The sequence below is a fragment of the Heliconius melpomene genome, chromosome 20 (assembly GCF_056956725.1).
Source record: "Heliconius melpomene rosina isolate 202511_hmr_F chromosome 20, ASM5695672v1, whole genome shotgun sequence".
Taxonomy (NCBI): domain Eukaryota; kingdom Metazoa; phylum Arthropoda; class Insecta; order Lepidoptera; family Nymphalidae; genus Heliconius; species Heliconius melpomene.
The window spans coordinates 6,579,181-6,606,062 of record NC_140408.1 but is presented as its reverse complement, the minus strand read 5'-3'; the positions used below and the strand labels follow the sequence as shown (position 1 = coordinate 6,606,062).

Here is a 26,882-nt window from a genome sequence, read left to right as displayed (position 1 = left end):
CGACTACTGGATGAGAATTAAATGAATGGGTTAGAACGCGACAGTGCGACGTGTATAGGTTGAAAGGCCTTGCATATAAATACTATAAATAGTTACTGCTACGACTAAATCCAAGAAGTAAATCGAGGACAATCTTACCTACATCGAACTATTCTTAATACTGCACGTTTTATATATCTTATAATAGTCGTATAAAACGTATCTATATAAAATACTATACTAGATATTCATATTAAATGCATCAAAATTCAGGCTCTATTCATAAGAGAGTAAGTACATCGAAATACAAAGGATATGATATAAGTTTCCGTGGCCGGTGCTCGAGCGGTATCGATGCAAGCGTCAGCAACGTCTACGAGTACACTAGAAGCATGGTGGGACGGTGGTGGCGATTATACCTTGAGGTTGTGGAAATAGTGCATGATCTGATCGTAGTCCATGTGCAGGTCGTCGATGCCCAGCGCCTCCGTGGGCGCGTCCTCGCCGCGCGAGTACATCGGATTGCCCACTATCGTGGCGCGCTTCACCTCTGGAGAATTGCCTCCTGACATCAAGTACAATATTTACTATTTTTGAAAACACCAAATATAATATCCATTAAAAGTTCAAAAACATTTTATAAAGCTTTAATTTTGTTGGGATTTTATTAGTAATGATTTTATCATATAATACCCAAAAAATGCAAAATACCTTTAGTTTGAGCAGTTGGCTCAACGAAGTCACCTTTAACGTTTGCTTCCTTATTCTTAGGCTTATGTCGCATTTGTACTTCAGGTAGGCCTGAAAAATTATAAAAATATTTGTTAATATAAGACGTTTAATATTTAATTTTATACAATATAAATATATTTACCGATTCCAGAATCGTGCATATAATCGGGGCTCTCCGGTTTGACAAATGTCCGTCGTGAATCGTCTGTTCCTCTATTGAGGCCTACGATTTCTCTATAATCTTTGTTTTCCATAATTAAGGGGGCATCATTATCGAATTCAAACAATCTAGCGCAGTCGTCTTTGTTGGTAAGCTTTTCCACGGGGTTGTCGTCAAATTCGTTTCGTAGTTGTAGGGGGAAGGAGTCGCGTTTGTAGTGGTCTTTGATATCTCGGCTTGGCATATAAGGGGCTTCCATTTTGTTTAAATCAATAATTCTATAAATTAAAAATATATACACATTTTCAAACTTATTAAATTATAATTTTTACATTTGAAATGAAATTGTTTAAGCAGTGCTTGGTTACTTATTATCGATTTCAGCTTTTATTAAAAGTTGTGTTATATCTTAGTTTTTACATAAGCGATAAAAAAAATTGAAATCAAACATCTTATTTTATTTAAATTACCGATCTGAGCGTCGGCCATTTTCTGGAGATCGTTTGGAGTCATGGTCGCGGTCATATTTTTTATGATGATTTCTGGAATGACTTCGTCGAGTAGGTGGCATGACGGTGTCTGACAAAATCTGAAACGCGACATAGATACATTTAATACTTATGCTATCAAATGTTTCTTTTTTTATAAATACAAATTAATAAATAATATATCCAAAATAATACTGATACAAAATATACTTATTGTACAAATATTAAGATTTAAGACGACCTATTTTCAAAAAGAAATTTGACAATCATATATTCGTTTAATTTAAAACCATTAAATGGTGCTCTTAACGACCAAAATGTATATTCTGATTGTATAAAATCAATGTAATATTTACTTTATTGGAACTTCGTGGTGGTGGTGGAATTTGAGTTTGGGGTGTTCCAGAGTTTCTATGAGGAGGTACGGGTGGTCGATATTCGTCTTCGTTGCTGGTATCCATCCTGAAATGAAAATGGTTAATTAAACTAAAGTAGAAGAGACCAAATGTCATTTTGTATTTCAATGTTAAAATGGCAGTTGTGAAGGTGCAACTAATGATGACAAAGATAATCTTACTGCCAATGACCGTCTCCGGAGTTTTGACGAGTGTGCCTCGATGGCTTCTTGCAGTAGGTAGTGGTGTCGATTAATCGATCGGCTCTCTCGTTTTGCGAAGGTAGCTCGATAGAATTAGGATTGTCGAAACTTGTCACCATAACGTTGCCATTTTCACGAATTGCGTCGTCTGGATCCACGTAGTTATAATTAAGCGGGTTCGAGGTGATCCTCATCTCTTGATTGTTGTTTCCTTTGTCTAAGGGCTGAGTCGAGTTTCTATTAGTGTTAGCAGGCTGGCGATTACCGTTTCGCTCAATAGTGGCTCGACCTGAAATTTATACAAAGATCATCAAAACTCTTCACTAAGTAAAGTATTTTTTTTTATTATTTATGTACCTATTAGAAATCTGCAGTTTAGGGCTGCATATAATTAAATTATGTACGAACCTAACCAGACCCAATCATGAGCATTAGTGGTAGATTCTCTAGATGGCTTCTCTCTCGCTAAGCCCAAGGTAGTGCCAACAAGTCCGGCCACTTGCAGTCTCCCGCCCTCTGCCACCGCTGCCATGGACCGCGTGCCCCCCGTATTATTTTCTACATTCGTTGGTTTCAAACGATAAGCGTAAACTACGCATGATACAACGAATACCTGAAAGTTTCGCATGATGAGCTTGTTAGCTGAAGGTTATCATTATTATGGCATTTAAAAATTGTAATACAAATATCTTTGCTTACTTACCATAATGGCAAAGCAAAATGCTCCGAGAAGGACGAACATGCCTGAAACATTACAGATTAACATTGTTAAGCTTAAAGTATACAGGCCACATTGAGAATAAGATCACAGTGGGAACACAGGGTTCAATTCACATCTCGTAGAATGTTAACATTAATTCTCATAATATTAAAATTATTTTATTTATTATTTTTTTATAGTTACCAATTTCAACTTGAGACATATTAGTCTGTGGCGGATGTCTTGGATGTAGCGCTGGATTGCTTCGGAATATTGAACCATATTGTTGAGCTTGTACAGTGGGCTCATGATTATTTTCGTCTTTGAACGGGGAGAAACCTAAACAAAACCGTTATAAATAATTATTTTATCATATTATTATACAAAGGATACTTTTATTGAAATTAAATCCTTATTAAAAAACCTTAACCTTACCTTTAAGTACATCGCTAAGATCAGACATGCCCGTCCGAACACCTCCTCGAGCCATAATATCATCGTTTTGAGGAGTATCAGGTCTTTGAGGAGTATCACCTCCACTAAAGTCCACATCGACACTGGCCGCAGCACTTGCAAGGGCTCCCGGAACATTCTTTATATTTGCAGGTGTTTTAGCATCACCTTTTCCTGGTAATGCTACACGACGGAGTGGACCAGATCGACATTGTTCAGGTGTTAATAAAGTAACCCGAAGGAGTTCGCCGCTACCTGAAATAAATAATTTAATTTATTCCCTAACTATTTACTTAGTTGGTTTAAATAGGAACATAATTTGTAAAAATGATTAATTATTTCAAATAATAACCATCACACCACCCAGTGCCGGTTTTAGCACTACCGGCGCCCTGGGCGAAATTTTTTCGGCGCCCCCTAACTACATTTTAATAATATACAAAAAAGGAATGGGTACAACGAAATAACCTTTTAGGCAATTCTAGCCTTTTTTTTACATATCAAAGACGACTTCGTTTTTTTTTTTTTTAAATTTTAGACCATTCTAAAAGACCCTAGCTACGCCACTGCAGCGAGGAGACATCTTTGCGCAAAGCAAAGCGCCCTAAACGGTCGTCTACGGCGCCCCTGGGCGGTCGCCCAGTCTCGCCCTACCCTAACGCCGCTAGTGCCACCACCATAATAATATTCACCTAGTTGGAAGAAACATATTTCGCCATATTTAGAGGCAATCTACATATATCTCGTTACGTCGGTTGTTTAAAACATGAAGAAATAAATGAATAGTTACAACTAAATATTACGAAAATTAACTAAAAAAATATGTAGTATTCTAAAGATTTTTGATAATTAAAAGAAATCTGCTATTAATACGATAAGTTAGCAATTTTACCTTCACCAACTGCAATAACCCTCGGGTGACGAGACGCCAACATTGGAGCGAATGCCACTACTTCGGTATCCAAGCTTTCCACCAGCAAATAATAATCTGAGACGGCAACATCTCGTAACGCAGTGTGACTGCCATCAGAGAACTCTATGTCTATATCCAACAAACCTTCCTGAAATAATGTTTTTATTTCATTAATAATACATCACTTATTGAGGCCGTTAGCGCAGTGGCATAAACGAGCGATGCATCGTCGCTTATGCATTGGATTGTGGGTTCGATTCCCAATCGGAAGAATCGAATCATTTTTATTTCGTAGCTCTGGTAACAATGCAAAGTGCGTTGAGATCCACCACTCACCATGCAATGTCTCAAAAATCGCGGAAAGAGGTAACGAAATGTCTTAATACTATATTCCTTCTGCCTACTTTGAAAGGTAAAAAAAAATAAAATAAAGTTGAAATCTAAGCCTTCCTAATAGCCATTTGACCTTTACACGACTGAAGTTTTGTTTTAAGGCCATCTAAAGTTCATAATTCACTATGAGTAATGTCGTTATATTTTGGAAATATGTATATTCACGAAAGCTTTTAAGTAAATATTTCCACACAAAAATTATGAAAACATTGAATTTATTGACTTTATTAACGCTATTATTATTATAACACTTTATTAAATATTTTAAATAAGACACTATTTAAAGAACCATTCAGTAATATATATTTAATCAAATAAAACAAAAATCCGCTACAAGTTGTATCCCGCGTACATCATTATTTTCATTTATATATTTAATATGTATTATATATATTTAATATATTATGTATTCATTTAAAATAAACACAAAAAATATTAAATCATTATTTATAACCATACCTGATATTGGGCCGTCAAGCGTCTAGTAACGGTGGTTTCCGAAACGTATCCATTCTCTATTGCAGTATCAGGAGAAATATTAAGTTGTAGACCGGAGATAACGCGCACCAGCAGCCGGGAGATGGAAACTTTGTCGTTCACAACACGCACTTCACGAAGGCCGATTACTCGTCCTTGGAATTAATATAAAAACTAATATAAGTATACAAGTATACAGGAGGCCTTCGTGGCCCAGTGGCACAAGCGTGTGAATGTAAACGTGACGTTTGTGGGTTCGATTCTTCACTCTGCTTGAATGAACTATTCATTTATATTTTCAATTCTTCGCTCTGGTAAAAGGGCAAAAAGACGCAATACCTCAAAAATTCAGCCGAAAATGGGAAACAGTTAACGGCGTATAGAGCGTGGAGCTCAAAACATATATAAAAGAAAACGATAAATTAAACATATGTTTATTCTATAATTTATTCAATATAATTGTGTATAATATCAAAACTTTTTAGAGCCATAGAAACGAAACACAACAAAAGCTTTTAATAAAATAACATTACCTACTAGCAGAAAGCTCCGACTACGCCCGTTTGAACTATACGATTGTTTATTTATATTATTTTGTAATAATTATTTATTAATAAATGCATAATATTACATGTTTTCGACAATATTAATAATTATTTAATATACTTAGTTTATGGTATGAATAATGATTCATTGAGTTCGACTGATAATTGTAACCGTGACCTTAGACTCTATTCAGTATAATATATTCATTTAATGCAATAATGACCTCATCAAGTGGAATATATCAGCCAATATAAATAAGTCTTAAAAGTTGTTAGCATATAAAAATAAAAAAATATATAGAAATGAATATTAAAAAGCTAAATAACTACGCTCTTTGTCGTATTATTACTAAGATTCTTTTATTAATTTATGAACGAACAAATGTGTTTGTCGAAATACGAGGCTGTAACTTAAGTTTGACACTAAATAACATCCATTACCATTACATATTTATGAAAAAAAATTCAAATAAGGAATAAAATAATAGACATTTAAATAAAACTTACCGGTAATAGGAGACAGAACTTGAACTTCAGTGCGACCGGTGCTCCGACCTTGTAATATTCGATCGCGCAAAGAAGCTATACGGGGATCCGACACCCGCATTAACGATAACACCAGCTCAGTCACTTTCAACCAAGTGCGTCGGGACACGAAGTATGACACCCTGCCGGAGTCGTGGTCTTTGGCGAGAAAACGTGCGTATACCTGTATAGGAAATGTAAAGTTATTTCATATATCGAGATATATGTAAAAGATTCTAAGAATTATAGAATGTCTTCCACCATAGCGATACTCGCCCCAGTACCAAATCCCTAACTCCCTATAAGAATAACAACTTATGTAATACTCAGACATAACCTACAGTTTATTTGATCAGTGTTAATTGAACCATTTTCATCAGATTTTTTTTACTTAACATAATTAATATTACCTATAGGAATATAATTATTAAATGTGAAAAAAAATTAACTACTAAAAGGTACAGTGATCCTAAGAGGTATTTTTTAATCATACGACATCGTAAAATACATCATGTTCATCGTATAGTGTTTCATATTCCAATAATTTTATAACCTTTAATTTCATCAAAAATTTTGATTTTACTTTCAAAATTAAATCAAAAATTTTGATTTAATTTTGAAAGTAAAATCTATTTAATTCGATAAAGCTAAATGCAATACCCGTGCTTACATAATTTTTAATAACCTTTTTGCAAATTGGCAAACAGCCAAGAGCATCTCAGTAGCATAGTTTATTAATTAATGATTAACTTCGGCAGCTAAAAGAACAGAAATATCAGTAAACTGTGAAGGAAATGCAGTTCGCTTTCTTGGTCCAATTAGTGCCAATTACTGCGTACTTGCTTCTCAGCGGAGGCAATTTGAGGATAAGAATAAAATTCTTATGTACCTACATTTTTCGTAGTTTAGTCGCATGATATTAATCAAAGAAAATAGGTCGCAATAGAATCATGAAAAAAGTAATTACGTAGTACCGGTCAAGTAAATGGTTTTTATTTGAAACTTTGTACTCACCAGCATTTAGAGACAGTAACAAAGAAAGCAATCTATACAAACCTCAACATTGCTTTGTTGGTATCTCAGCCTGCAAGAGCGCTGATCCGTCAGAGAGTTGGGGGCGTCGGGCCTCGTGCCCCACCCTCGAGATGACAAAGACCGCCGTAATCTGTCTTTAGCGTTCGCCTCGTCTGATACTTTCCAGCCTTGTGAAAGAACAGATATAGGTCAATACAAACAAAGTAGAAAGACTTCACGTGAACAAAGAGTTCGAACATACTATATAATATATAACGCTGGGAAATGGTATAAACCAACTAATATCATGAAAGAACGACTTATATTGAATGTTTGTTTAATGGTGCAAATAATTGACTATTTATTTAGTAAAAGCTTCATATAAAGGAAGCAAATAATTTTTGAAAATGTAACTCAGAAGTAAAGATGGTGAGAAATAAAAGATAAATGTGATTAATACAAATTTACATTAAATATAATGTCAAATATTCAATTAATAAAGGAAATGAATATTCCTTTGTCTAAACGTGAGTGTAGATAAGTCAATTTGATACGAGTACAGTATTTGATACGCCAATTAAGAGGGGTTTAATGTACATACGGTTTCCTGCTTAAGATATTATTTCGAATTAGACGGATCGTATAACAAGTTCAAATAACGGCGAGCAGCTGTATTTAATCATAGAATACCTTTGATTTGTGATAGTCGGTTGTCATCCACATCTATTTCAAGGGGGTATTCTGGCATCCACACTGTGAACCTCGCCAAACCGGTGTAAGTGCCGTACTTCACTATAACAGAAGCATTCGAAGAGCCACGGATTTCTGATCCATCTACGTAGACAGAACTGCACGACGAGGACACCTGGATTTGTTTAAAATAGTAATTATGGCTCAGTAATAGTATATTAAGACATCCTTTACGTTTCATGATTACAAATTCTAGTGATTATACCGCTGAAAACTCTTTATTTATAAGCCCCCTTGTTTTTACTTCAGTTTTATAGTAATTGTCAATGGATATTACTATCATTATCCGGCCAGTATACCTAAAAGGGCCCTAATTCTATGGGAAGTACCTTTAATTTTAAATAAGACCGAAAGCTTGCGTGTTTTACCGAATGCCTCCCCTAAGTGGTTTCTTCAAAAGTAATTCTTAAGCCATTCCGAGATTTGAATTGTTATGTTTATTTAATCCTATTAACATAAAATTAGGTTTAGAGTAAATGTATATAATATATATCTTATTTAAGCTTTAAACAAAATAAAAGCTTATAACTTTTTCAATGTCTTACAGTTTTTTTTTATTTATTTGAAGATAATAAATATTTTTCACATGTTCATTTTTATCTTACATTATTATTTGCCAGATAAATCAATAGCCGAGGCAATTTATTTCAATTCGTCAAAAAAATATAAAATTATTACGATATATCGAACTTTTTTTGATAAATCCTCGAAAATTAAGTATTTTCGAAAGTAACGAGTAACGTTTTCGTTTTATATAAAATATTTATACTAACTTTTTGAGATAAAGCAGAGAAGAGGCTTGTAGTTATTTTATAGCCTTTATAAATTTACCTTTAAAACACTCTCGTCTTCCGAGTGGCAAGAGCTCTGCAGCGTGACGTCAGCCACCTGACCGGCTTGAGATACGATTAACACTTTCATAGCCTGAGAAACTTGTCTTCCTGTGAGCACAGCTGTGTTCAGCACTTCCCAATTCTAAATAGAAAAATACAATTTAAAATTTTGAAGGCAGTCGTGGTGCAGGGACACAAATGTGTGACTGTAAACGCGACTGGTTGTGGGTTCGATCCCCACACGAGGAAATGAAATATTTATATTTTCATTTCTTCACTTTAGTGTCTAGGCAAAGGTCGGCGTTGAGTTCCATCACTCAACACGCGATGCGTCCAGAGTTCAGCGTAAAATGGGAAACGGAGTATCTTAACACTAGGTTCCCTCTGCCTACCCTGCTGTGTGCAAGACACAGCGTGAAATTTAAAAAAAATACACTAAATTCAACAGCAAAACAAAACCTGAAAACTTTTTACATACGTATAAAACAGTATGACATCATATGTCTCGAATGGCAATTAACAATTGAGCTCAATTGGTAGAAAATTATTCTCAATGAATATTTGAGTAACAATGAGAACTCTTAACACTATAACAACAAAGATATAATTAATAAAGGCGGCGCTTATTACGAGCACGCCATCAAACCAGTTACCAGTTACTGGTATTAATCTACTGCTGAGGAACTGTGGATAGTTCATCAATCATCAACCTAATATGAAATAACGGTCTACCTGAAGTGGCTTCCTCCTATAAGATTAAGCGATGAACGAACTCTCAATATAGTTTGGAGTTCATATTATTTTAACTTCTTAACTACTTGTCTAAAGCCATATATAATGAACTGGTGTCACTTAGCTGATATATTTTTAAGATCAGAATTAACCGTTCCCCTTGACAAGTTTCACGTTCTATTTTCGGATAAAAAAATACCTTTTAGACTAAAATATGTATACGTATAATTGTTAATGTCACATGTTTAGAACGATAAATTAGTTGAATCTAAATTCTTGTGTATTTAAAATCAAATATTCTATATTTGCGATAAAATATTTGCAGTATTTAGAAATCTACCTTTGAAATAGGAAGCACAGCTTGAATATCATCTTTTTCAATATCGAGTCTGGTATTGACTCTGTGTTCGTGGGGCGTCTCTTCGGTAGTTGATGTAGAACTAGGAGCCGTGGATACTTTGGCTGACCAACTGATACGTGCTGTACCACGACCAGATTCTCCTTCTGAACCTTCGGCATCCCCTTCTCCTTCGGCTCCAACTTCCACGAGCCATGTGAGAACTTCTTCCCACCCTGGTCCACCAGCTCCAGTGTTTTCTTGTACATCACTAAGCAAGATAAGCGACTATTCAATAAAATATCATTTACGCGAAAAATGGTATTATTTTTACATTGCAAAAGTTCTTGGCTGCACCCTTGACCTCATAATGTAGGCGTGAAAAGATGAAAAAAACCTTTTTTTTTTCTGTAAAAGCTACTAGAATTTAAGAAAAAAAAGTCACTAGAATTTCAAAATCCTTCACAAAACTTTAGCATAAAATGGCAGCCCATTGTGCCCATTGACAATTTTGACACCCAGCCAGAACAACTTGACCAGTGCTAACTGTGAAATTCAAAACGTTAAGTTTCATTTTAGATGTACCGACATCCCGGCTCTATGCCAATTTACTACTTTAAGAGCAACGCCGCTTTATAAACTGAAATGTGTGGAAATTACTTACCTACTAAAAGATTTTTAAACGATGAAAGCTGTGTTTTAAAAGCTTATTCTTTACAAATGTACGTAAGCTTATAATTTTAAGAGTTAAAGCTTCACGAAGAGTTACAATTATTTAAAATTAATTAAAAACTTGAAAAAATACATTTGGGGTAATATTGCAATGTTAACAAACAATATCTATATTACACAAGTAACAAATATATTAGAGATATTGATTGAGGCCGTCAAGGCTGTGTGTGTGACTGTAACGCGACGATAGTGGGTTCAATCCCCACTTGAGGCAATGAATTATTATTTATTAATATTTTCTTTTCTTCACTCTGGCACCAAGGCAAAAACCCGGCGTTAAGTTCTGCCACTCAACACGCAATGCCTCGAAAAATTCGACTTACAGTGAGGTACTGAGCATTGTAATTCCTAATTACTTATTGTATTGGCTAGTTTCTTATATTTATATAGATACGAGTACTTATATTTCTGGATAAATAACTTACGTATCCGAGCTGTCGTCATCCCGTAAAGGTTGCTCCAGGCGCGTTGCGGTGACGGTTGCTGCTCGCGGTTTCACTTCAGCTGTGACAGCCCAATGTGAATTTGCGGATGTAACACTCACTAGCCTCAATCCGGATTTCACCTTCATTCTGTTAAAACAAAATATATATTTGGAGACCAGTCGTGGCGCAGGGGCCCAAAGTGTGACTGTAAAAGCGACTGGTTGTGGGTTCAATCCCCCCCTCGAGGAAATTAAATATTTAATGTTATCATTTCTTTGGTCTGGTATTGAGGTAAGCGCTGCTTTGAAATCCGCCACTCAACACGCAATGTCTCCAGAATTCGATAAAAAGTGGGGAACGAAGTATCTTAACACTAGGTTCCCTCAGCCTACCTTGCAGTATGCGGGATACAGCGTGAGGCCGAATTTTTATATATATTTAAAGAGACTAAAACATGCCCCAAAAATGAATCTACTTAATGTAAGTTTTATGTTAAACTAACGTGGTTATAAATTTTCGTTTAGAGCGAGCGATATTCCCCAGGGATCCAATGCCTCATAACTCAAAAGTAGGAACAGATATATTCGCTGAAGTTTTGAAGCAGGTGCTATTAAACTATGGGTACTTTGAATATAATGCGTTTCTATCCTTTAAAATGTTTCCAAACATAAGTAAAATAACGCTTTTGGTACGGCGATAATTTTTACATACTACCCATAGCCCATATACTTCACGCTAAACAAAGGGCAAAACGCAAAACTAAGAACCGTTCCCTATATTCCGCCGAATTCTGAAAGTATTGTATGTTGAGTAGTGGAACTTAACGCCGCGATTAGCCTCGGCAGCAGAGCGAAGAAATGAAAATATTAAATATTTCATTTCCACGAGTGAGAATCGAATTCACAACCTGTACGCTCACCGTGCTTTGTGCCCCTGGGCCACGATTTGCAGATTAAGAAATGGTAATTTACTTCTATAATTTGCGTTTATTAATAACTTAAACGTTTCACGAGCCGTAGATTAAGTCGTAATTATATTTGCAAAATTTATTTTTAATTCTCAGTTTGCCATCTGTTTAACGAGTGCGAGGTTTTCACAGTTGCAAGTAATGGGCAGTAAAATATAATAAAAGTGCACGATATATCATTGAAATATTTGTGTACGCATTTAATATTAGGTGCATTTTTTCTTTTTTTTGAGGCCAGTCGTGACGCTGAGCTACAAGCGTGTGATTGTAGACGCGATAGGTTGTGAGTTCTTTTCCCACTCAAGGAAATGATATATTTATTATCATCATATCCTCGCTCTGGGAACGAGATAAAGTGCGGTGTTGAGTTCCGCCACTCAACACACAATGCCTCCAGAATTCAGCGGAAAGTGGAGATCGGAAGTGTGTTAATGGCAACGGAGTGTCTAAACACTAGGTTGTTAACAATTATAATGTTGGTGGATTTAAGAAAATTTCGTTGTTAACATAAAAATTATATCAAATTCCTTTATTTACTCCTATAGTGATTTTATGTAGAATCGACAATTACGCTGAAAGCTTTCAAATATATTTAATGACACCCTATAACGTTTTTTAAAAAAACATTATCTAATATTTTATTTCCTACAAAACTACTTACGGTACACCATAATTTGTGTTCATTATATATTATAGAGCAAAAGTAAAAATAAAATTACACAAACGAAAAAAATACAATATATGCATTAAATGCAATTGGTATGTACTCACCTTATAACTACATGTCCAATTGAATGACCGGTATCACGACGAACAACGAAGGGTAAATGTAAGCGAAAATGAGGATATAGCGGTGCTCTCGGTAGCAGCAGCGCCGTGTCACCAGCTCGAGCTTCTCTGTAACCAGCACGAGCTCCAGCTAGGGTTACTGTACCCAAGGGCCAGGCCGGCTGAACGGAAACCTTGCCACAAAGTCCTTCACCTGTGTCTCCACTACTTGCTTCCGCTGCACTATATGCTAATTTCATTGTTTTTGGTGGACGTTTTCCTTTGCCATCTGCTGGCCACCACGCTGCTGGTACAGTCAACTCCGCTAGGCAAGCGCCTTCTTCGCCTTCGGGACCACACGTTGCTGTTAAAGTTTTTGTTCCAAGACTCGCATGTAAAGTTATGCAAATATGACGTGGTCGTGCTGCTGCTCGTCGCGCGCCTCCCTCGCCGCCAGTATGAAATAATACTCTTAAAACTGGCGCATCTTTGGGTAGTTCACGGAACACGAGATGAGCTGATACGTCAAGTCTATGCGCTGTAGCATCTTGCAATTCAACTAAAGTAGCGTTCCTTTTGGGTGGTTCAAGCGGATCCGGCACAGCGTAGCGAGCAGGTACAGTTTGCTTTGTAGAAAAAGGACCATACGTAGCCCGAACAGAAGCTGGAGAAGAGCCTTGTAAAACTGTGAACCTATCGAGGGAGAGGAGAGCCCCGGGTAAGGCAGTTCCCATAGGTTCGGGTGGTGGACCAGCTCCATTCCATCTCGCAGTATGCTTTAGAAAAAATCCACTGTCTTTATTTTCGAAGTGGACTTCCACAGCAAATACAATTCCTGAAACAAAAAAAATAATTTGAAATAATATTTTTCTATATTTTTTTTATTAAATAGGCATATTCTATCGATGTAAAACTGTAAACTTTATTATCTTCAAAACAAATAACTAAAATTATTTCAGTACATTTTGTTTATTATCATTATAAATTGCTTGAATTTAAATATTAAATCATTGAAACTAGCGAACCAAATTGAAAACAGATTTAAACCGCGAAATGTATGAAAGATATACACAAACTCAATTAGTAGCGCAGTTGGAAATTTTCTCTGACAAATACAACACCAGACAAGCGTTAGACATGATCCCATCATTTGCCTCGGTTATTGCCAGATTTATATGTATAATATTCTACATAGAAATGTTTAACATTGTTCTATTGTATAAATACGACTATATCTAATGTTATTTTAAATAAATAAAATAAAAATAAATCAACTTCACTGTACAGGCTAGTAGGCAGAGACAACCTAGTGTGAAAACACTCCGTTCCTCAGTTTTCGCTTGCGCTTTGCTTGGAGACAAGAGTGAAGTTATGGAAATATATCGAACCCACAAAATAAATATGAATATCCTTTACCAACTCTTTGCAGTGCAGACCAGTCGTGGCGCAGGGCATAAGTCTGTGACTGAAAACGCAACTGGTTGTAAGTTCAATTCCTAAATTTCTTCGCTCTGATGTAGAGGCAATGTGGGGCGTTGAGTTTTACCACTCAACACGCAATGTCTCCAGAATTCAGCGGAAAATGGGGAACGACGTATCTTAACACTAGGTTTCTTCTGCCTACCTTACTGTGTGCGATATACGGCGTTAAACTGATAAAAACAACTCCTCCCAGCTTTTAAAATTGAACTAACAAAGCAGATATTTAGAGCACATTCTACTTTATACGTACTCTAATTTAAAAATAAAACCAAAAATGAATATGAAATAGCTTAGTGTTGAATTTTCCGTCTACAGTAGTAAGCTCCTTAATTTAACGGAAACGACTCCTCCGAGCGCACGCTCGTAGCTTGTAGGCGGAATATAGCAAGTAATAAAAAACTCCAGCACGTGACGCACTTAGAACAAAGAACACTTGCACAGGTTTCAATCTCCCCCGTAGATATGATACCTTTATATTACTCTGTTGGAGAAAATCCTTCAAGTGAGTACCTACACGTTTCATTATTATTTTTTCTTTTTTTAGGCTATACATTTTTTTGTATTCGTTTTTTTGTTATCTATACTTATAATAAAATCGTAAGAGGGTCGGTCTCTGTATTTGGAAGATTTAAAAAAAATAATATTGGGAACCTTTATTGACGTAATAGAACCCAAAACAATGATTTTTAAAATGTCTGTCTGTTTATCCGTTTATCTGTGCGTTTGTTACCGATAATCTCAGAAGCGGCTTAACAGATTTAGATGCGGTTTTCACTATTGAATTCCGAGTGATCCCGAGTGGGACAGACATGGTCCCTCTTTTTGCGAATTGTTCCATACACGGAAAATTATTTTTTAATAAATTAGGTACTATCAATTCCGGAAATAAAATCTCGCTTTTCCCCGAGACAAAATCTGGCAATGCTGATTTCTATATAAAAAACAGCGCAATATTACGTATGCATATACAGTAGGTACACATATTGACGTCAACCGACAGGTCGAAAGGCGAAATATCTCCTGTGATAAATGAACAATATTTATCTGTTAATGGATTCCAATACACTCGACTGTTCCCCTTTTTAATAACTTTTAACCATAAAATAAAGTTCATAAAAACATGTTAAAATAATAGAATATGTCACATTTAATTCAAGTAATGTCAACATATTTGGAATAAAAAATAATATTTTTTATGTTGTTTCAATGCGAGTGGAAGTCCGTAAAAGGTCAGATACGGTCGTAGCGTTGGGCACAAGAGTGTGACTGTAACGCAATGGTCGTGGGTTCGATCCCCATTCAAGGGAATGATTTATTACTTATTATATAAATATTCATTACTTCGCTTTGGTAGCATGGCAAAAGCCCGGCGGAAAGTGAGAAACGGAGTGTTTTAACACTAGGGTCCCTCTATTTACCCTGCTATATGCGGGATACAGAGTGAAGCTAATATATTTTTAATTTATAAGTAATGTGCAAATAAACAATAATAATTTTTATGTTGTTTCAATGCGGGTGGAGTATGTCCCTAAAAGGTCAGATCCATAAAGACAGGGGTACTGGATAGGATGGGGCCACGCCTGCCCATCAAGGAATAATCGTGAGACAGTTATTATACGGACTGCTCTTCACCCGTGTCGCGGCACCCTCATGGAATGATCAGATAGAAATATGGTTAATTTTGAATAACAATAACCTATTTGCACTATTTGAAATCTTGTATAAGAGACACAATTAAAAATTGTAAATAGTTTTTCCGCATTTTTTGACATAGAATAGAATAGAAAAAACTTTATTGCACACAAATATAACATATAACAGAAAAAGAAACAATATATTTTTATAAAATGTATTGCATTAAAAATATATATATATATTTTTTAATGCAATTACTTTAATGTTGCAATAAATGTTCAACTCTATTCCAAAGGTTAAACGCAATGGTTGCGAGTTCTAGCCTGCTGTATGCGGGATACAACGTGACACAAAAAAAAAAAACAATTTATTTCATTTACACTTCCTTCTGGTCATGTAACTGTAAAAACATTTACCATATTGTTTAAGGTAATGAAATATAGCCATTTATATTCATTGTTATAGCATTTGAGATTTAGGTAAACATTATTATAGCATAATATTCGTTAAATGTTACTGAATTTAGCTTTGAAATTGTAAAAAAACCAATAAAACGACGAAATTGAGGTAAAAGAATGGCGCGTAAAAAATAATGGCGTAGTCCCCTTGCCGTGTCGGTGCTGGGTATGGGATGGGCAGCTTAAATAAATCGTTAGCCCCTTTGAATGTGGGCAAAGCTTAGGCCAAGTGGGGTCAAAAAAATATTTCATAAACCGAGTCTTCCATTCTTTCTACATCTTTTCTGAAATTTTCTGAGATTTCCAATTAATAATACATTTTATACTTGTAATATTCACATATATGTATTTAGTAACGTATCTCGGAACATTTAACTATAACTAAGAACGCAAAATACTATATCTGAAATGTGAGCTTTTATATATATATATAGATAACATCACCGTAAACATTAGCTATAGGTTTAATTTATACATATATAACAGTTTGCAAAACTGGTTTAGCGGTGAAATTTAAGATCAAAGCTTTGGACTTCGTTTCCAGTTAATTGATTATAATCTTTCTCTGTCCCTATTCTTTAACTCGCCTAGAACCGAAATAACTTTATTTGGCCAAAATAGATAAGTAACTAATATAATAATATAACTAAAATGCTATTAGAAACTCTATAATATATAATCATACTGAAAACTATTAATGATTTCACATAATAAATAAATTATAATTTAAATTTTATATAGATGAATTGGGCGAAGACATGCAACTAACGTGACTCTCGAATCTCACTTTAGACGTTAACCTCTCATGCACTCTACTTGAGGGCACTTCTATGAAGTCTCTTTACGCAATATATTTCTAGTAGTTGATTTATGTATAAAGACACTTAATATTATGTTGGTAACTCAAACTCAAGTTGCCAACCTGTTCACAAAGTAGGGTAGAATGACTATTCCATAGTAAAATTTGATAACTAAAAATATTGATTAGATTAATTTAAAATGATAATACCTACTTATTATACTTTTTACCTACATTATGGGATTTAAATTAGAACCATAGATTATGGCTTAATAAAACAATCTTCCAACCAAAGTTAATCCTAACAATAAGATAAAAGCTAAACGCTTATTAAACTGTGATGATTCATAATATATTCCTTTAGAATAGTCCGCCTCCGCACATTTCCACCTTATACATACATACATACATAGTGTATATCTCTATATTTGACAAATCCGACTTAGAACGCCGTGAGATAGTACAACGCTCGATGCGTTCGCTTTCCTTTGCATTGTTAATACGTGCGTAGGTCTGTCTCTCTGTCCAAGTTGATTCGCTGCAAGTGTGTATAGCTGTACGAGTATGTACATAACGGTTTTCCTTCGTGTACTGTTGACGACGAATATTGACTGCTGTGCTGCTGTTTATATATGATGAGTTACATTCTTGCATATGATTATTATAATACTAGCGGACGCGCGCAGCTTCGCTTGCGTATTTAAGTGTGAATTCTAATAACCCATGAAACATGTGTTCAATGAAATATTTTTAAGAGTCTAAATTTAAAATTTAGGGGGTGAATTCTAGAAAACCATGAAACATGTGTTTAATTATATACGTTTAAAAGTCTGAATTTTAAATTTAATAAAAATTGGTGACGATTTAAGAAAAACCTATACAAACTTTCAACCCCTTATTTGCACCCTTAGGGGGAGAATTCTAGAAAACGATGAAACACGTATTCAATTAAATACTTTTAAAAATCTAAATTTCAAATTTTATAAAAATCGGTGCCGATTTAATTTTTTTTCCATACAAACTTTGAATCCCTATTTCACCCCTTTAGGGTTAAAATTTTTCAAAATCCCTTCTTAGTGGATGTCCAGATTACGAAAGTAAACTTTTGTCCAAATTCCACGTTTCTACGCACAGCGGTTACGGCTGTGCGTGCGTCTTACCTCAGTCAGTGAGGACAAGTCCTTTTATATATATAGATTATGGTTTTAAGCTTCCCGCTGTATCCCACAGACACTTCTGTCCCTACTTTCTATTGAATCCTGGAGGCATTGCGTGTTGAGAGGTCCAACTCAACACCGGGATTTTGCCTTGTTGCCAGAACGAATTAATGAAAATATTAATTCATTCCTTCGAGTTGGGATCAAACCCACAACCGTCGCGTTATAGTCACACATTTGTGCCCATACGTCATAACGGTCTCTTCCTCATCCTTATAATATGATAATTTAAGAAAATTTGAATAAAGTAACAACATAGGTTTTACAAGTATAAAGGGGTACAATAGAGCGAAAGGTTCTCCAATACAAGGACTTTTCATTGCGGCGAAAATTCCTAGCAGATTGTTAGTGCCCCTAATTAGTCGGGAAGGTGAAGGGTGATTGTGGCGACAAGTACGCCTTCCGCCTTACGAATTGTCGTGCTCAACAATATCTTGTCTCGCTCATCTAAATGCAAATGAAGTAGAACGCCCCTTGATCTTTGTATTCGCACCCCCCATTTGTCTATATTCGGTGTATGGATTTGGAAGATTTACTTATTTCATTTATAGTTACACATTTGTTTCATATATCTATGTATGTTATATTTTCTTAATATAAGACGTAATATGTAAATGCTGTTTTGAACAAACATTTCCTAGAAATATAATGAGTCTTAGAATAACGTAACAATATCTATCTTATATAAAATTTAATAATTCAAAATTGAAATTATGTAGATGATTGAATTAATAGATAGAAACATACATACTACCTATATACAATTACAGACCTAAACGTACTCGAAAATATTAATATTTAATTGATATTAGATATAATTTTGATACATTTAGAATATTAAAAATACCAGCTTAGAAAAGTTTAGAAAATCTACAAAATCAGTTTTTCCATGAGAAAGTGATTTTCCAAAGCGATGCAAATAGGATTAGACAGGATAGGCGGACAGTGAAACCAATTCAAGACCTTTGTTGGTAGGAATATGCAAATGAAATTGAAGTTACCTAGTTTACTTTGGCACTTCTATTCTACATATATTTAAATAAAAAGACACGAGGTCTTTAAAAAATCGCAATCAAATAAAGATGAGTTCAATAAATTTTGATCGATATAATAATATCATCGGATACATTTAGATATCATTATTGTCCAATTTTCTTCAAATGACTATAAAAACTTTATTTTTCTTTTTCTTATGTTTGTGAACCTCAAATAATTTAATAAATTTATTTTGTAACAATATACTTTAAAATATCTTAGTTAATTTCGTAGTAAATATTTTTGTTTCAACTGAAAATTCATTTTTTGCAACTTAGATGAAATTGAAATGTATAAATGCGTATGCTTGAAATTACGAAATTGAAGATTAAAACTTCGAATTTGGAGTGTAAAACTAATATGTATATATTTTTATTATTATTTTAACTTAAATCGATACAAACACCGCAGCACTACCGCATAGATACCTAGACACGAATATCAATTATCATGTTCCCCACAATTACAAATTTGATAGTATTTTATCCAAATATATTGACTTGACCACATTCATTTTTCGCTAAGTTAGAAAATAAAATGTAAATATTTTAAATTTGTAATTTTAGTAGCTACACGAGAAAGAAAAATAATTAATGATGACATTACTACCAGTGGACAAGATGATGAAGGCCATCGAAAGGAAAACAGAATATACCAGTTTGGTCAAGAAGTGGACAAAAGAAAAAAATATGAATAAATCGAAACTTACAAAAGAAAATAAATATAATTAGAAATGTCACAAGAGAACGAAATTAGCGGAAACTTCTTTGAGTTCAAAGTTATTTTGGTTACGACAATAGTATTTTTGAAATAGCATTTCAAAAAGCAGGTTTACCAGTTTACCCCCACGGACGTGGTTAAACATAGTTGTGCTAATTTATTACTTTATAAGTAGTTTTAAGTTGTGAAATTAGGTTAAGTTAGAAGTTTTAGATTTCAAAAATTTTGAGTTTAAAATCAGTTTAGATCCTGCTGTAGTAGTAGAGCTTAAAATTAGTTTTGACTCTGGTGTAGAGACCAACAAAAATGCCAGAAAGATAATGGACGCTTAATTTCATTTGTTTTTTTTTTATATTTTTCTAGTTAGGTTAAAATTCGATTTTATAGTTTTGGTTTTAATATTTGACAAGTTATCTTTCTCAATTACAAAACTGAGGCTTTTTGTCAGATATGAGGGTTGACTAGGCAAACCGGTACTTCTATATAACTATACAATAAGTATACCAATTTATTAATTGCCACATATAAATTGGACATTAACAATATATTTTGTCGAATTAAAAAAGGGGAACGGAGTGTCTTAACTAGATTCTTTCTGCCAACCCCGCTTTGTGCGTGATACAGCGTGAAGCTAAAAAAAACTACTTTCTCAAGAAAAGAAATAACAAAATGAGAGTACGTATATTTTTTTGATTAAAAAAAATCATATAATCGTGACCAATTGCAATAAGTAAGGTGGAACCCTGCAGAGCACACGCCGCAATCCCAGCAGGGAATCGTACTAACGTAACTAGACAACACAGCCCGTAAATAATCAACTTTTAAATATACGAAGGTAGAGTTGCTTATGGTATTATTATATGAAATTCTCATACCTGTCGTCCATTGTACATTTATGAAACAACAAAGCAGGTTGCTACGAATAAGGACATGATAATTCAAAAACATTTACCGCGATAACATGACGATGTATAAAAGGGTACTATGTCATTCAAATGAATATACGTTGTTCTTGTAAGGCCGATGTAAGCCGTGATAAATATTTAATGTTAAATAATTTAAGGAGTATATTATAATTCATATTTATTTACAAAGACTTAATACGTATATTTGTACATTTTTTGTCAATAAACTTGCTATAATGTATAGAAATAATAATAAAAAGTATATTGTTAACAAATAACTTTACAATATGAGATTAAATATAAAACCTCATTCGCAAAAAATGTGGAATGTGTTCAAAAAAAAAATAAAAAAAAATAGAATGGCTTTCGCAAAAGTACATGGTGATTGTATGTTTAATAATAGAAGTACAAACCTACCGTTTCACACGGGCGACGAAAAATATAGCAAAATGAAAAGCGACAAAAGCATTGCGGCTGGCTCCATCAGCAAGATTGCTGATATGCTCGTTACATGGCTGCAGTGCTGGAGAACCTTTAGAAATGCACGCGCCACACTCTTGCTTTTAGACTTAATAAAGATAGTTCAGCCTGTACCTCTCAAAGCTCATCCGTTTTAATGACTATGAGATATTTTAGAAACCTATTTGACTATCTATAATAGATGAATTCATATCGACTATAAAATCACAAAATTTTGTTGTAATCCGAAATAAACATCTAAATATAAGTGGATAATATTAAATTTGTATTTAAATTCTGGTTTATCAGTGCTGTTTTAGTCCTCTTAAACTACCTACGTTAATAATTTGAATTCATATACCGCAGTTACACGAATGTATAATATTTCTGAAATATTTAATAATTATTTTAAGTCAAAGATAATATTAATAGTTTAACAATATTTTCTCACTAGATACATTATATAGGTATCAGGTGTATTTCCGAGCAGCAACTCTGGATTCTGCACTTCCCGATTGCTCGAGCAGTAATTTAATTAAGCCGAGGACGCATTAGAGATGCCGATGAGGTAAATGGGAACTTCGCTTTGCTATTTCAAACGTACTCTTGAGAATTTGCTTTCATTCAAAAGAATACTGCAACTTCCTTTGGATGAAATGATGCAATAGTCAGTCACTTTAACAATTTTTAAGCAATTTTATAAAATTATCACGTCGATCGTTCGTAAACTAAAATATATGAATTAACACCCTTGATGCGAGTTCAAATATTAAAAATAACAAAAATATTGAAAATCGTCGTTTTTCTCATATATTTTCTATGTACAGACGAGTTACAGATTTATTATATGTATAGATATACAACATGAAATTTGAATACTCTATTAACTAATATGTATTCTGATATCTTAAGTATATTAATTATTATTACATAAAATAAAACTAAAACTAAATTTGATCCATTAATTATCATCAATCCGCTATAGCCGCTATATTATACACTATAACGTGATATCACATAGATGAGTAACGTGACATCATATAGATGAATAACGTGACATCACGTCCATTATCTATAGTTCCAGACTTTGGGCACGCTAAAAGCCGCCGCCATCGGCACCGCACCAATTAACAGCATTTATAGGTACAAAGTCATTATTTACTACGAGTATGTATGTACTGTGCACACTGTAGGCACGATCACGTAACGCAAAGCTTACTTATGTAAACATATAACTGGCAATTTGCACTGGCAATTTATTCTACAAATATTGGTAAGCTTCTCGAAAATATCATTTTCAATGAATTTCTGTGTGAATTTTTATATTTTTTTAAATGAACGCGTCTATGCCAATATATGAATAAATAAATTGAAATATATATGCATCAAAATTCTACAATAAAGATAATTAATAATTGTCAACACAATTTTTACACTAATTTTAAAAATCTAGTGATATCAACCCTGCTTATTGAGTCATCTTTTTGTATTTAAAAACACCAGCTCACCTGTATTAACGATGTAGCGTGTGAACTTACAGGCGCCGGTGTGAGATATTCATCTTATTTACATAACCGGACGTGTCCAGAATAAAATGGAAATGACCCCGGGCTTATAGAGGGGGGAGGTCTGGCTTAGTGCAGGCGTTAAAACGCGAGCCCGTCAATATTGGCTTCATTTACAGATGGAATCCGGAATTCAATCACGCGACATAACCATTCAATACTATATACGAATACCACACCAGTCAAATCAAAAACATGGCTTTTCATTGATCAGTCATGTTGAAAGTTTTGACTGTTGACAACTAAAAATTGATTCTCTATATATGTGTGAGGGTGTGACTGTAACGAGACTATTGCGGGTTCAATCTCCACTCGAGTAAATTAATTATTATTTATCTATATATTAATTTCTTCGCTCGGGCACCAAGTGGGGAAAGGAGTGTCTTAACACTATGTGAAGCTGATTTTATTTTAAAATTTTAATTTAATATACGTGCGAGTTTAAGCGATAAAAAACAAAGTGTACGTGTTTGTTTGTCAGTCAACATTTTCGTAAAAATCTCTTAAACAAATACGAATAAAAGTAAAACAATCAAGCCAAGTCTAGGATTCATTAATTATTTCTCTACTGATAAATGACTTCTGAGAACGCGGTGCCACGTCCCCTGAAAACTTGAGACTTGGCGACATATCGCTCGACTGCCCGTCTCAATTCCCCACTCTTGAATTATGCACGAGTATGCTTTAACTTTTTATTCAATTCTCGAACGTTAAATAAATTTAAGAATTCGATTTTATTTTAACTTCTTCGAATACTTGCAATGGTATGTTATTGATGTATTTTTTTTATATTTATATATTAAAGATTTAATTTTATATAGGATATCTAGATCCTCTACTCTAGAGAAGAGGCCAGTCGTGGTGCAGGTACACAAACTGAGGTGACCAAACACGACGGGTTGTGAGTTCGATTCGCACTCGAGGAAATAAATTTTTTAATATTTTCATAACGAATTACGAATTTCGATAACGCGGCTTTAATTTCTTAACACTAGGCTCCCTTTGCCTATCCTGTTTCATTCGTGATGCTGTATCACGTGAATCTAAAAAAGAAAGAAATACATATACCATGCACATGCAGTAAAAACGAGGTGTCAGAATTGTAGATGGTTCAGCGATAGCCGATATGTAGGTCTGAATGACATTCACTTCCCGGGGCGCACCTACAATGGCCATGGCGGCGGATCGAACTCAATTTCACGCGTGATTTGTACGCTTTTATTTCATTTCCACTCGAAACGGATAAGCTGTCGGGAAAGGCCGAAACTTATACAACATTTACACTTAAATTAAATATAAGAACAGAAATGTACTAGTCATTCAATATTTCGATTAGGGCATATTTTTATTTATATTTTGCTTTTTTATTGGTTTCGAGGCAAAGCGCGGTGTTGAGTTCCGCCACTCAACACGCAATGCCTCCAAAATTCGGCGGAAAGTGGTTAATTCTAGGTTCCCTCTGCCTACCCTGCTGTGTGCGGGATACAGCGTGAAGCTAATTTTTTTCTTTAAGTATGGTAAGATAATATTGGAACATCAAAAAAGACAAACAAAGAATGAAAAATGATAATATGACTACTACATTGCGTGACTTCCTTATGTGACATTATGATTTGAAATGTTTAACATTAGATAATAACTGACCATATTATTTTATCATTAAATTTCTACTATACTTATTATACTAAAAGAGAATAACATAGCAAAGCTTCGGATTGAATATTTATTTAATAAAAAAATCAGCTTCACGCTATAACCCGCACACAGCAGGCAGAGTGAAACTAATGTTAAGACACTCCATTCCCCACTTTCCGCCGCATTGTGTGTTGATTGGCGGAACTTAACGCCGCTCTTTGCCTCGACACCAGTGCAAAGAAATGAAAATATAAAAAATGTAAATAAATATTTTATTCCCTCGAGTGGGGATCGAACCCGCAACCGTCGCGTTACAGTCCCACCCTTGTGCCGCTGCGCCACGAGGGCCTCAATGAATATTTATTTGAACTAATTTATTTTACTTACAAGTACTTACGATACTTTAATCCTCATGTTCCACATATACGTGTTTCAGTTTAAGACAGGAATTTCATGTGAGCAATGCTATGCCGTAATAGCGAAGTGTTACGTGACAAGAAATGTTTTGGGTAACATCTTGCGACTTAAGTAAAGTTGAGACGACAACTTGATATATGAAGTTGCTTTAGTAGGGTGAACGTGAAAACAAGACCTAGTAAACACGTAAAAAGAAACATTTTTCCATTTTGGCTCTTATAACCAGGATATCAAGGCTGATGCTGAAGAAGAGCCTTTGGATCTGATAAGACTCTTGTATGGGAACAGTAAATTATTGTTATCGTCCAGCTTAAGACTGGCATCTTTATTCTCTGCGTACTTCACTTGTATTAATTGTATATAGCTTTTAATTAAGCAAGATATGAGTTTTCGCTACTAATAGGCTTTTCATATAGGGGCAGAATTTTTTTTATTTCTATAGATTAAGTATGCGTTCATTAAATTTTGTTTATAAACTGAGTATATGTAAGTATTGTAATAAAAGTATGACATATTTTACTATAACTAGAAAAAAACATACCCAGGATAGGCTTTAATATGAACAAATATCAAATAAAGTTACCAAATTATAATTTGCGTTATTACGATTACAATAGAAAACGTTCGTGAGATTATGTTTAGCGATAATATTAACAATTATTTTCTAATTGCTAAAACTTTCTACGCGTCTCTGAATACTCCAAGTTTTACAATTATTACCTCTTATATAGCTTTTCTTTGAAATCTTAGAACTGAGAACTCGATTTAATTTATATTCGACGTCGATCGACCGAGAAGGTCCAATAACTACCAAAAATATCTAGATACTAACATTTTTTTTTTCAGTTTACGCTGTATCCCACATGTAGCAGGGTAGGCAGAAGGAGCCTAGTATTAAGAGACACCGTTCCCAACTTTCTGCGGAATTCTGGAGGCATTCTTTGTTGAGTGGAGTAACTCAACGTCGCGCTTCAACAAAATGTAACATTAATATATATTTTGGTGTCACCAAGAGTTATGTAAAGGAGAACCATTACTCTATTTCAGCACTGCAACATTTAAGTGAACTTTAACTACGACCTACTTCGAGTTTGCTTCTCATTGGAAAAGTAGGTTGATTCCAAATCGGTCAATCAATTGCGTGACTCCATAATAGTATGCAATGAATTTTGTATTATGGAAAACGTTAAATTTATAAAAGTTGGCTTGCACGAAACCTTGTCATTTGTATTATTATTTTTTAATTTCACGCTGTATCCCGTACACAGCAGGTTACGCAGACGGAACCTAGTGTTAAGACACTCCGTTCCCCCTTTTCCGATACCAGAACAAAACGCCGGAATAAAAATATTAAATATTTAATTTCATCGAGTGGGAATGGAACCTATACCATGGACAATCACAAACTTGTGCAGAGGCATAGAGATGCCACGACTGGCCTGGCTATTTTTAAATGTTTTACAATTTTTTTGTAACATTCGATACAAAAGTTATACAGCAGGCTCTACAGGAAGATCGTTGTCTATATCCATTATGTAAATGGAAGGCTCCAACAGAAAACGCATTTAGCCAATCTGGCGAAGCTCGTTGTATGGCAGGCTTCTATTCCTATTCGTGTCTATTTTCGAACTAACTTCGTTAAGATAATTTCACAGTGATTTATCTCAGCTGTTAAAATAGGGAAAAAGGATTATATAACACTAGCGGCCCGCTCGCGGTTTCACCCGCGTGAACTATGTTATTATTAATTTCTGTCTCCATGACTACGTCCTAGTGACGTCTATGCAAAATTTGAAACTCCTAGCATTTGTAGTAACGAAGTTTCATACAAACTTTCAACCCCAAAAACAACCCCTTAGAAGTCGAATATTGCAGATTCCCGTCTTAGCGAGCACCTACGTCCTATAAATAACTCCTATGCAAAATTTGAGATTCCTAGCACATGTAGTTTCTGAGATTTCGTGATGAGTGAGTGACCTTTCGATTTTATATATATAGATGAATTCTTGTATTAGTTTGAAAATTAAAATGTTT

The 26,882-nt window shown here is 34.4% G+C and overlaps 1 protein-coding gene across 1 annotated transcript in view; it reads right to left on the bottom strand.

Moving 5' to 3' along the window:
• dtn (transmembrane protein 132C dtn) overlaps positions 1-26,882 on the bottom strand; it is a 59,099-nt gene that overhangs the window by 2,228 nt on the left and 29,989 nt on the right. The window contains exons 2-20 of the mRNA XM_085205196.1: positions 12,525-13,356; positions 10,787-10,933; positions 9,633-9,900; positions 8,559-8,702; positions 7,668-7,842; positions 7,020-7,165; positions 5,946-6,147; positions 4,876-5,048; positions 4,003-4,171; positions 3,093-3,365; positions 2,862-2,996; positions 2,661-2,701; positions 2,366-2,570; positions 1,937-2,246; positions 1,716-1,821; positions 1,342-1,460; positions 854-1,149; positions 691-780; positions 399-544 (exon numbers count right to left, since the gene is read on the bottom strand). Of these exons, the coding sequence (XP_085061322.1) occupies positions 399-544; positions 691-780; positions 854-1,149; positions 1,342-1,460; positions 1,716-1,821; positions 1,937-2,246; positions 2,366-2,570; positions 2,661-2,701; positions 2,862-2,996; positions 3,093-3,365; positions 4,003-4,171; positions 4,876-5,048; positions 5,946-6,147; positions 7,020-7,165; positions 7,668-7,842; positions 8,559-8,702; positions 9,633-9,900; positions 10,787-10,933; positions 12,525-13,356 (3,977 nt within the window). The remainder of the gene's footprint in view (positions 1-398; positions 545-690; positions 781-853; positions 1,150-1,341; positions 1,461-1,715; positions 1,822-1,936; positions 2,247-2,365; positions 2,571-2,660; positions 2,702-2,861; positions 2,997-3,092; positions 3,366-4,002; positions 4,172-4,875; positions 5,049-5,945; positions 6,148-7,019; positions 7,166-7,667; positions 7,843-8,558; positions 8,703-9,632; positions 9,901-10,786; positions 10,934-12,524; positions 13,357-26,882) is intronic.